General features: G+C 42.7%; 1 protein-coding gene across 13 annotated transcripts in view; it reads left to right on the forward strand.

Moving 5' to 3' along the window:
* The window catches only part of PXK (PX domain containing serine/threonine kinase like), a 102,105-nt gene that overhangs the window by 55,603 nt on the left and 33,629 nt on the right, over nt 1-12,873 (forward strand). For all 13 annotated transcript variants that reach the window (XM_050781247.1, XM_050781236.1, XM_050781237.1 and 10 more), the window contains 4 exons: nt 2,421-2,607; nt 10,682-10,759; nt 11,243-11,316; nt 11,860-11,934. In XM_050781247.1, coding sequence (XP_050637204.1) covers nt 2,469-2,607; nt 10,682-10,759; nt 11,243-11,316; nt 11,860-11,934 — 366 coding nt within the window. In that variant the 5' untranslated portion in view covers nt 2,421-2,468. The remainder of the gene's footprint in view (nt 1-2,420; nt 2,608-10,681; nt 10,760-11,242; nt 11,317-11,859; nt 11,935-12,873) is intronic.

Below are 12,873 nucleotides of genomic sequence, written 5' to 3' on the forward strand. Positions count from 1 at the left end.
CAATAAAATGCCAAAGAACTTAAGGAGATTAGTTTTTAGTTTGAAAGGACTGAGTGCTCAGCATGAGGGATGAAAACAGACACATGAAAGTCACAAACTGAGGTCATAGAGAAGATCCTGAAAGCTTCTGGGAAAATAGCAACAAAAAATGGATCAAGAATCATTATGATTAGCTGTGTGTGGTGGCGTGCAGCTGTAGTCCCAGCTACTTGTAAGGCTGGGGTGACAGGATCTCTTGAGCTCAGGAATCCGAGGTGACAGTGGGCTGTGATCACGCCACCACACTCCAGCCTGGGTGCAAAGCAAGACCCTATCTCTTAAAAAAAAAAAAAAAAAAAAAAAAAAAAAAAGGCATCAATATGCTTGAACCTTTAACAGCAGCACTATAAACTAGAAGACACCCAAATATTTATTTACAATTCTGAAGAAAGGCTGGGCGCAGTGGCTCACGCCTGTAATCCCAATACTTTGAGAGGCCGAGGCAGGCAGATCACCTGATGTCAGGAGTTTGAGACCAGCCTGGCCAATATGGTAAAACCCCATCTCGACTAAAAATACAAAAATTAGCCGGGTGCGGTGGCACATGCCTATAATCCCAGCTGCTTGGAGGCTGAGGCAGGAGAACCGCTTGAACCTAGGAGGCAGAGATTGCAGTGAGCTAAGATCGCGTCACTGCACTCCAGCCTGGGCGACAGAGGGAGTCTCCGTCTCACAGTAAGTAAGTAAATAAATAAATAAATAAAAATAAAACTCTGAAGAAAATGTATTCCCAACTTAAAATTCCACATCAACACTAGCTATAAATCAATTATAAGGGAAGGATAAAGACATCCTTATATATGCAAAGTTTCAAAAAAATGTATCTCTTGTTCTCCTTTTTAAAGCCAACAGAGGGCTTGGCGCCGTGGCTCACGCCTGTAATCCCAGCACTTTGGGAGGCCGAGGTGGGCGGATCACGAGGTCAGGAGATTGAGACCATCCTGACTAACACAGTGAGACCCCATCTCTACTAAAGATACAAAAAAATTAGCCAGGCGTTATGGTGGGCGCCTGTAGTCCCAGCTACTTGGGAGGCTGAGGCAGGAGAATGGCGTGAACCCAGGAGGCAGAGTTTGCAGTGAGCCAAAATCGCGCCACTGCACTCCAGCCTGCGCAATAGAGTGAGACTCCGACTCCAAAAAAAAAAAAAAAAAAAAAAGCCAACAGAGGGTACACTCTGCCAAAAACAAGGGAATTATGCACAAAAAACGAAGGTAGGGGATACAAAATGGGGTTTAGTACGACAAAGGCAAAAGCATCTCTAGGATGAGGATGAAAGGAGGTCCCGGGATGCCAGCTTTGCAGCAGTGTAGGGACCGCCAGTCCTGCTTGGAGCGGATTGTTGGACTCTGGAAGATACTCTTCAAAAGATAAAACTGACACAGCTGTGTATCTGAGTGTGTTGAAAGAAGGCTTGGATGGAGACTTTCAAGTTGAATAGAAAACCGAAAAAAGACTACACGTTGCTGTAAAGGAAAAGTAAGCATGGCTCTAGCTCAGTTGTGAATATTATGTACTTAAGGTAAACATGAATATTGTACCAAATAAAATTATAATGATGTCAGGAGGATTAGGGACAGGATGTGTGAGATGAGGTCAGGATTGTGAAAGAGAACTTAATCCTCATCTTCCATAATGGGAAATCTACAGATAATGCCTAAAAATGAAAACTCAAGCCATGACAGTATGAGCATTCCCCCATTGTCAAAAGATCAGCTGAGAGACTTGAATGTGGCTGTCTTAGGGGAGCAGAGAATGGCTCTGTCACCTGGTAGCAGGAGTGAGGGGTGTCATGGGACTGCCAGTTATAATTTAAGAAAGTGAGTTACTCTTGAAATTATGTTTTTATATAACTTTAGTAAAAATAAAAGCACATTAAAAAAATAAAGTTTTAAAATTACTATGCTTGGCCAGGTGTGGTGGCTCATACCTATAATCCCAGCACTTTTGGAGGCCGAAGCTGGTGGATCACTTGAGGTCAAGAGTTTGAGATCAGCCTGGCCAACACAGTGAAACCCCATCTCTCCTAAAAATACAAAAATTATCTGGGCATGGTATCGCATGCCTGTAGTCCCAGCTACTCAGGAGGCGGAGGCAGGAGAATCTCTTGAAGCCAGGAGGTGGAGGTTTCAGTGAGCCAAGACGGCACCACTGCACTCCAGCCTGGGTGACTGAGTGAGACTCCATCTCAAAAATAAAATAACTTAATACAGTATTTTATCAATTCTAAATGCAGTTTTTCACAATTTTTGTATCACTGAAATTAGGATGCATCTAAAATCTACATTGTCTTAGGTTTAATGAAATATGATAGGTCAAGATTTTTGTATTGATTCTTATTTGTGGATGACATGAGTGTAACTTTTTTTTTTTTTTTTAAGATTGCAGGCTTAAGTCTGCCTCTTCCTCCCAAAAAATTGATTGGTAACATGGATCGTGAATTCATAGCTGAGAGGCAGAAAGGTCTTCAGAACTATCTCAACGTGATCACCACAAATCATATCTTGTCTAATTGTGAGCTGGTTAAGAAGTTTTTAGATCCAAACAACTATTCCGCAAACTACACTGGTAAGCAAAGGAATCTGTGAGCTGTGGTCATATGGCTAAAGAGGCATTGTCCCTTGCTGGAGATAACATGTGGGAGAAACGCTTTCTCAAAATGGGGATATGTATATATCTGTTATAGTGTATTATGAATTTACTAAGATTTTCTTGATTGTAGTTTACTGTAGATGTGTAAGAAGAAAATAATTTACTTCCAAAATGTTTGTAAAGTCTGCACAGAAAAATATGGAAGATAAATTATTGTATGTGTGCTTATGCTCTTGCCTTTGTTGTCTTCTCTGACAGAACAGAGAGTGAGTACTCTACAATAGGCCAGACGCGATGGCTCACGCCTGTAATCCCAGCACTTTGAGAGGGCAAGGCAGGTGGATTGCCTGAGGTCAGGAGTTTGAGACCAGCCTGGCCAACATGGTGAAACCCTGTCTCTACTAAAAATAAAAAAATTAGCCAGGCATGGCGGCACATGCCTGTAATCCTAGCTACTCGGGAGGCTGAGGCAGGATAATCCCTTGAACCCGGGAGGCGGAGGTTGCAGTGAGCTGAGATAGTGCCACTGCACTCTAGCCTAGGCAACAGAGCAAGACTCCATCTTAAAAATAATAATAATAATAATAAATCCACAGTAACGTGTACAGTAATTTTTTATATTACTTTTGACCTCTAATCAACACCTTGTACACACAATAATCTTAATTTGATTTGTATTTGGCTCTGTTTTTGTATTTACGATATGTTGTGTGTTTCTGTTTTTTCTGGGAATTTACTTTAAACACAGTCAGAAGGGTCCTTTCTGTGTCTTCCTATTTGCTCCCTGAGACCCACTCAGTGCAAAGCATAGGAGGTCATTCTCTTCCAGATCTTTCCTGGATCAGGGCAGCCACTAAGGGACTGTGGTTCAAAGGGCTTCTCTTCCAGTACCGATTACACTCAAAGCTGGCATCAATAACCTAAGCCTGATGTCAGCAGAATGAGAAACTAAATATTTAATACATTCTGCTGTCACTTTGAAAAGAACAATAGAAACGTTGTTTCACCTGATTTATTAAAAAGAAACCATGCTTTAGTGACTTCCTGAGTGGAACTATGGATATTGTTAATTTACTTGCTAAGAGAATACACCATATCAGATATTTGAGTCTTTAAAACATTGCTTTTGAAGTAATTAGAGAGAGGCACTTTTATTCCTATTTCACTTTTATTTATTTATTCATACCCATTCATTCACCAAAATATCCCTGTTTCAGAGAGGGAAACAGATGTCTACTTGGCAGGCACCAAGTTTTTCTCCACAGTAGAATCACCTGGGGAGCATTAAAAAAATTTCTCATGCCCAGGCTGCGTGCATGCTGATTAAATCAGAGTCTCTGTGGGTGGAGCTTGTAGTCTGTGAAGCTTCCCAAGTGATTCCAATATGGAGCCAAGTTTGAAAACCACAGCCCTTGAGGCTTGTGACTCACAGTGTGGTTCTCTGACCAGCAGCATTGGCATCACTGGGGGCTTGTCGAAGGTGCAGAATTCAATCCTCATCCCAGACTTCCTGAATCAGGATCTGATTTTAACAAGGTCCCCAGGTGATTTGCATGCACATTAAACCATGAGAAGCCTTGCGCTAGGATGTACCTGCCATTTCCTAGCTGAAGTGCTGTGCAGGGCTAAGGAAAATGCCTTTCTAGAGTGTAACCAAGAGAAGAAAAGTTTATTTCAAACTCACACTTACTATAAGTTACCAAATGGAGCACTGAATTGTTACAAGGATTCCATTCTTGCCTCCACTTGTTTTTTTGTTCAGGGAAGAGAAAAGATAGCACAGATAGGACTGGGGCTCTAGGGACAGCTTGAATTCTGTCAAAGTAGCATCTTTTGTGGCTTTCATTTCTCAATGTTTCACCTTGATTGCTCCCAAAATTGTCAGACAGCAGGCCATCTGGACTGACTTGTCAAATCAGCCCTAACCCAGGCCCACTCAGTGGTTTATCTCCCTCATTCCCTGCGAGTGCCTGCTAATGTTCTTCTGAGGGCAAGCATGAAGGTGTAGTGTATGTATAATGATGCCTTTTGTTCAACAAATGTGATGTGTGCTGGGTGTTGGGGATGCAGGCACAAATAAATGTGTTCCTTGCTCTCAGGGAGCTGGCACCAGAAGTGCATTGAGTCCCATGGGGTCAGAACTAAAAGGGATCTTAGAGCAGATGTATCATGTCTAACCCTCTCTTTTCATAAATGAGTTCAACTAAGGCCCCCAGAGAGGGAGGGCCCTAGCCAGGATTGCACATTTGTGTGACTTTAGTCTGGTCTGAGCGTTTAAGTTAAAATGCTTTGTGGCTCCTAGAAGGTTGTCTATTCTGACAGTTGTCGATTCTCTGCTTTTTTCTATACCTGCCCCACATGCTGTTATTGTCTTTGATCTCCACTCCCCCTTCCCACCCCCAGGCCTCCAGCATGGTAGAGGATCAGGAGTCCAAAGCAGATGTGGGCAGGGGTATAAAAAGACCATCAGAAACTCCTGCCAGAACCTGTGCTGGCCGCTGTTCAGAGGGCATAATCCTGGAATGAAACAATAGGTGATGGATGCTGTTTTCAGAGAGACATTGGTTTATATCCCCCTTTGAATGAAATTTCAGAGTTTGTCTAGCCTCGAGGCTGACGCACCAGCCACCTCAGGAAAAGGAAACATAGGCCACCACCTCCATGCCAGCTTGACTGGACCATTCCTGAGATTCACAGCATGGCCCAGAAGCATCCCCTGCATGCCTCTCACCTTGTGGCACTTCTCTAAGCAGGGCCGCTTTCCCCCTGTTGTTTTTTGAGCAAGGGTCTCACTCTGTTACCCAGGCTGGAGTGCAGTGGCGCTATCCCAGCTCTGTGCACCCATTACCTTCTGGGTTCAAGTGATCCTTGCACCCCAGCCTCCTGAGTAGCTGGGATTACAAGTGCACACCACCATGCCCAGCTAAGTTTTAAATTGTTTGTAGAGAGGGGGTTTTGCTATGTTGACTAGGCTGGTCTTGAACTCTTAAGCTCAAACAATCTGCCCGCCTCGGCCTCCCAAAGTGCTGGGATTACAGGCATCAGCCACTGTGCCTGGCCCACTTTTCCCTTTTAATATGGATAATGTCTCCACCTCTTCTCATTTTCCACATGGTCTGCAGTCACCACCCAGCTTCATTTCAGCAGGATTTGAGTTCTGTGTTCAAGTGGTGGCCAGAATCAGCAGAGCACTTTTCCTGGTCCTTGCTCTGACAGAGGGTGAGGGTGCGTTGTTAGAGGGGGACTGTGATGGCATTCTACTCCCAGAGGATGGTTAACCAGGAGCTCTCAGGACATTGGCAGCTTCCTCTTCTCTTACCTGGGTCCCCAGCCTGGGACTGCTGGGACTTTCTTTCTTTTCCAGGTTTTCTCCAGAAGAGCCAATCCTCAGAAAGGAAATGTAGGCTCTTGTTCTTCTGTGAGGGAGTTGTGAGGTGTTCATTTGAATTAGAAAGTCTAATTGACAGTCAGCTGTTGTACAGGGAAAACAGGTATCTCCTGTCCATGAGATGTTTGTCTCACACATATATCTCCCTTACAATTTTTTTTTTTTTTTTTTTTTTTTTTGAGACAGAGTCTCACTCTGTTGGGCAGGCTGGAGTGCTATGGCATGGTCTCGGTTCATTGCAACCTCAGCCTCCCAATTCAAGTGATTCTCCCGCCTCAGCCTCCCGAGTAGCTGGGATTACAGGCACTTGCTACGACACCCAGCTAATTTTTTCTATTTTTAGTAGAGATGGGGGTTTCACCATGTTGGCCAGGCTGGTCTCGAACTCCTGACCTTGTGATCCGCCCACCTCGGCCTCCCAAAGCGCTGGGGTTACAGGCATGAGCCACTGCGCCCAGCCTACAATATTCATCTTTTTAACAAGGTACTTCTGGCCGGGCGCGGTGGCTCAAGCCTGTAATCCCAGCACTTTGGGAGGCCGAGGCGGGTGGATCACGAGGTCAGGAGATCGAGACTATCCTGGCTAACATGGTGAAACCCCGTCTCTACTAAAAATACAAAAAACTAGCCGGGCGTGGTGGCGGGCGCCTGTAGTCTCAGCTACTTGGGAGGCTGAGGCGGGAGAATGGCGTGAACCCGGGAGGCAGAGCTTGCAGTGAGCCGAGATCACGCCACTGCACTCCAGCCTGGGAGACACAGCGAGACTCCGTCTCAAAAAAAAAAAAAAAAAAACAAGGTACTTCTATCATTTAAAAGCCTCACTGCACTGTAGCCATCTTCCCGCCTCAGTCCTCATACCCTCTTGGAGTAAGGGGGTTTTAATGTCCATGCAAAAGTCATTTGGACCAGAAATCAAGAGGCCTGTATCCTGGTCCCAGCTTTGTCATTAGCAGCATTTCCTCTCTGTGGGCCCACATCTTGACCTATAAAACAAGAGGCTGGGGAGCGGGGAATGGACCAGGGAGTGCTGAAGTTACCTTTTAGGCCTAAAGCCCCAGGAATCCCTTGAAAAGGTAGGACAGTAGTGGACTCAGGATATAAAAAGGGAGAGAGCGGGGAAAGAGGACTATATTTAGAACAACAGCGGGGAGTTTGGTGAGGTTGCAGGCCTCTCTGCAGTGCAACCTGCTATAGTGGACTGGGGGTCTGAACCCCAGCTCCAGTCCTAGAGGAGTCAGTGTTTGTTCCCTGCTCACAATGGGGGCGCCTGGTACAACTGAGCTCTGTGGGAAGCACAGGATGGACTTGAAGGCTGTGTTCTCCATTTCCTGTCTCCAGTTTGTTTATCAGCACTTTCTGAGCATGCAGTTTTTCCACATGTGTCAGTCAGTTCCTGTGTCAGAACTAGAGGGCAGATGCCTTCCTTCTCATGGATTTCATGTTCTAATGGGAGAGAGTTTCCACATCTGCTGAACATGATTGAACCCTTGGTTCCTGCTTCGTCAGATACTTACTGAGTATCTACTGTGTGCCAGGTGCTATGTATACAGCAAGGAGGAAAGAATAATTCCCCCACTTCCTACTGCATGACAGTTACACCAGGAGATTGACAGGTGATGGCTGTGGCAGAGTAAATGTTAGGGAGCACCTTGGGGAAGGGGGCGGGGGCACGGATGATCCACACCTAAAGATGAAGGAAGGCTTTCCAGAAGAGGTCATTCCTACACTGAGACTTGAGGGGTGAGTAGAAGGTACCCTGGCTGAGAGGCAGTGGCCAGTGCTCTGGGCAGAGCAGCTTGAGAAGATATATCCTGGCTTTACCCAGATATACCCTTCCAACCACAGCATACAGTCTAGGTGGAATAGAGTAGTCCTAATAGAGGACATTCACAGGGTAACCCCGTAAGAGAGGGACACATAGAGCACTAGAAATGTACAGAGGAAAGAAAGAGGGAGGGAGAGAGAGAGTCCTGGCTAATGGAGCAGAACATCTGGGCTGAGTCTGGGCCAGATGGAAAATGCTGAGGGAATGGGGACAGGCCAGTGTTTAGGGGCCATGGTAGGCAAATCTCAGTGTGCAGAGAGATCCCACACACTGTGGGAGATAAAGCCAGAAAGGTAGGTTAAAGCCAGAGGTTGGTTGAACACTAGGTTTATAAGTTTGGTCTTGATTTGGCAAGGAAGTGGGGAACCAGTAAAGGCTTCTAAGCAAAGGAGTAGATGTTTAGGGTTGAAGTGTGTTGCCCGAGTCTGGGGAAGGAGGGGATTATTATTTGGCACATGATAGTCATGCAGTTTATTTGACAGTAAATCACAGTTCAGTGGGAAGAAATTGTCCTTTCTCCAATTCCCTAACCCCTAAGTGAAAAAGGCTATTTCACAGTCCTCAGTTTATCAGTAAGAAATCCAGTGTGTTCCATCTGTTCACAGCTATTTCCCCTATTCCTAAAACAATGTATAGCACATAGTAGCATACAGTAGATATTGCTGAATAATGATTTTGTGGGAAATTCCGTGTCACTGTCAGTCTTTTAGAATGACATTATACACATTAGAGAATTATTTTTCATGCTCCTTCTCAAAGTTGATGTGAATGATTTTCACTTAATTTCCTTTTAAGTTTCTTTATGTTCGAGTTACTTTGGAAATACTAAAAGCACTTTATATTAACATGAATTATAGAAGAGGTACAAAGTCCCAGTGTTGATAATGAAAGATCTGTGTGTTTCTGCTGCACCCAGATCTTCCAGATGGTTTGTCACACTGGGGTAGTTAGAACAAATGTGAATGGAGCCAGTTTTGTATTTGGTCATCACATGTTTTCTTCTGAGTTGATGCTATTGACACTTTACATATTGAGTCAGTAAACAAATAGCTAGTAAATTGTTTTTTTCCCTGATGTCTTAACTCAAAATGTACTATAAAACATATCCAAATGATATTGTCTGCCAAGCTCTTGACATGTGAATTCCAAACAAGGTCATTTTGACATATGGAGAGCATTTCTACTGAATCCCTCATGCCTCACCAGTCTGCCTGGAATGTAATTAATGCTAGGCAGAAGTGAAATTCCACAGTGCATTTGGAGGATTGCTGTTTGCTTTCAAGGATCTGGAGTGGCTTCATTTACTCACTGCAATGAGGGGAAATGGCAAATTACAGATGTTGCTTTTTACAGGAAATGTAAATTTTGATAATTTCTTAATGCAGTGAATTTTAAAGAACTTCCTTTCTCATTGTCTTCTTAAAAGGGGGAAACATTTTCATGATAAATGAACACAAAAAGAGGATGGATTTTTTTTCCCCCAGTAAACAGGCACTCGGTGACTTTCCACAATAGAACCATGTTGTTGCTGTACACTGGCTTTTGTTTCTAGTATATATTTAAGGCTAATCACTTTTTTGTTGATGAAAGCTATAATTCCAGATGGGATAAATAGTACTTGGAACAACATTAAATACTGTTCTCAGCTGACTTTAGAACATGTTTTGAGTTTTGGGCTTGGGCTGTGGTCTGGTGCGTATATTGAATTCTTGGCTTAGACCAGCTAGATTACATATCTTAGATTTTCCAGTTTTGAAAAATATACATTTTCACAGTAATAATTTTTAAAATAAACTTTACATTTTAGAATAATTTTAGATTTACATAGAAATTGCAGTGGGCTGGTGCAGTGATTCATGCTTGTATTCCCAGTACTTTGGGAGGTCGAGATGGGTGGCTTTCGTGAGCCAAGAGTTTGAGACCGGCCTGGGTGAGATGGCAAATACCTTGTCACTAAAAAACAAAACAAAAAAAACCCACACACCAGAAATTAGCCAGGCCTCGGGCAGGCGTGGTGGCTTACACCCGTAATCCCAGCACTTTGAGAGGCTGAGGTAGGCGATCACCTGAGATCGGGAGTTCGAGACCAGCCTGACCAACATGGAGAAACCCGCATCTCTACTAAAAATACAAAATTAGCCGGGCATGGTGGCACATGCCTATAATCTTAACTACTCGGGAGGCTGAGGCAGGAGAATTGCTTGAACCCAGGAGGTGGAGGTTGCGGTGAGCCGAGATCTCACCATTGCACTCCAGCCTGGGCAACAAGAGTGAAACTCTGCCTCAAAAAAAAAAAAAAAAAACAATTTAGCCAGGCGTGATGGCCCATGCTTGTAGTCCCAGCTATTTGGGAGGCTGAGGTGGGAGGATCACTTGAGCCCAGGAGGTTAAGGTTGCAGTGAGCCGTGACTGTGCCACTGTGTTCCAGCCTGGGCAACAGAGTGAGACCGTATCTCAAAAAACAAACAGAACTAAACAAAAGAAGTTGCAGTGATAGTACAGAAAATTGCCATATACTTCTCATCCAGTTTCTCCTAATGTTAATATTCTATACAACCATGGCACATTTATCAAAACTAGAAGTGAATATTAGTAATGTTACTATTAACTATGGGCTTTATTCAGATTTTACCAGTTTTTCTGCTAATGTACTTTTCCAGGGTCCAATCTAGAATCCCACATTGCATTTAGTTTGTGTTTATTTTATTTATTTATTGGTAATTACGTTTTTTAAAAAGGTTATAGACTATAAGGATTTCATTTACAGGAATAACATCTTCAGCATATGGCCCTTTCCTGATATGTCTGACTAATGGGTTTCTAAAATGTCTTTGCAGAGATTGCCTTACAACAGGTTTCCATGTTCTTCCGATCAGAACCAAAGTGGGAGGTGGTGGAACCTTTGAAAGACATAGGTGAGACATTGGCACACTCATTCTGTTAAAAAGACAGATCACAGAACTGGATCCTTAGTCATGCTTTCTGATACATATCCCAAGAACATGCTTAAATGCAGGTGACTTCTTTTTCTTTTTGCATCCCAACTGCTTGAGGATACAGCTGTTAACTTTTAATACTTAATGAACCTTGGTTAAAGCCTCATCAAAGGATTTGGATGGTAATAACTTTCAGAAACACCATTCCTTCTTCATCTATTTTTTTCACTAAATCTAAACTGAAGTGCTAGTTTCCTGCCATTTCCGTGAAAATTTTCTTCATTTACCGTTTCTTTTTAAGTATAGCCTTTGCTATGTCAATGTTATTAAATGGTTCTTTTACTTGTGCCTATGTAACTGCGAATAATATTGCCAAACTTAATTTTTCTTGATTACTTAGTGAAACATATCAATTGTTGCAAAAATTGTGCAGCTCTAAGCACGTTTTTGCTTTTATGGCAGGTTGGAGAATAAGGAAGAAATATTTCTTGATGAAGATTAAAAATCAGCCAAAGGAACGGCTAGTGTTAAGCTGGGTAAGCTAGCTTTTTGCTTCAGTCTCGTTCAGTGACTTTAGATGGGTTAATGAAAGCAGATTTGACAAGGGAATTACAAAATTGTACTGTGCTCTTAAGTGATGATGTAAAGGCTTCCTTGGTCCTTTTCAAAGAAAAGTCATTTTAAATCGTTTTCCTGTGCATTTGGTTATATAAATTCTATTATATTTGGTCAACTAGTAAACATTTGGAAAGAAATAGGAACAGTTTAAAATGATTCTGGAATCTCTTTAGGGTTTACAGTTTTGGAGTTTACTCCAAAAAAAGACGACTTGTGTCATTACTTTATCTCTTTGACTTTGAGAGTTTTAGTGATACATTTGGTTAATGGTATTAGATGACAGTTAAGTCTGGTATTTTTTACACACTGCTTTTCCAGAAAGGTCTTGAGGCAGCCAGACTTATTGTGGTTTTCATCTTTGGTTTCCAGTCATATTTTGGATAATAAAATTAAAGGAAAAGACAAGGAATTTTTCTTTTGGTGACCAAGCAGTACCCTGATATTCCTTTTCATGTTTTCAGGCTGACCTTGGCCCGGACAAGTATTTGTCAGATAAAGATTTTCAGTGTCTAATCAAACTTCTGCCTTCCTGTTTGGTGAGTATGTCTTTCTAGTATTCTCAGTGCTGATGACAGAGTCACAGTATTTTTTCTGGGTGAACATGGACAGAAGAGCTGGAAAAGAGAATGGGGAAATACAGTGGATTTCAGTTCAGTCTGAAATTGTATAGGGCTAATCTCATAGATCATAGGCCATTTGAAATGGCATTCATGACATCTACACAACCCATGAAACGTAGTAATTTAAACATAGACTTTGTATTTTAAACAAGATCAGAGTAGGGAAGCAGCCACTTCTCCCAGCCTCGTTCTTGGTGAAGGTGTTTGTATCAGTGGAACTGAAAGATACTCTTCCTAACCTGAGAAAACAGAACTAATAAGGATTTAGATAAGCTGGGTGAAGAAAAGGCAAAATCGCCATTTTTCTATCTGAGTTGCTACCCTCACAGGCTAACAAGTTGACCTTTAGGAATACACAGTATAATTTATGCTATTACACAGCTCTAATCTAGGGCCTTCAGTGCAAAGAACCACATTGATATATTTCAAAATATGTGCAGAATGTCTTCAGCAAAGACTAATCTGGCCAGGAAATTGAGTTAACATTGACATTCTTTATCTTGTCTGCATGAAGATGTAGTTCCCTGGAATGAATCACTAGCGAACTGAACACAATTACGCTGACTTGTGCACTTGGTTTGACAAGTTTGTTTTTGGCCATATAGTGTCTTGTCAAGCTAGCAAAACCAAGCTATTAATGAGGTGCAATGTGAAGCCAAAAGACACTTTGGTCTTAGAGCTTGATTGGTTGTGTGACACAGGCTGTCAGGAGCTAGTTCTAAATTTCTTTTTTTTTTTTCAAGATGGAGTCTCTGTCTGTCACCCAGGCTGGAGTGCGGTGGTGCAGTCTCAGCTCACTGCAACCTCCACCTCCTGGGTTCAAGCGATTCTCCTGCCTCAGCCTCCTGAGTAGCT

Source organism: Macaca thibetana, chromosome 2 (genome assembly GCF_024542745.1).
Source record: "Macaca thibetana thibetana isolate TM-01 chromosome 2, ASM2454274v1, whole genome shotgun sequence".
Taxonomy (NCBI): domain Eukaryota; kingdom Metazoa; phylum Chordata; class Mammalia; order Primates; family Cercopithecidae; genus Macaca; species Macaca thibetana.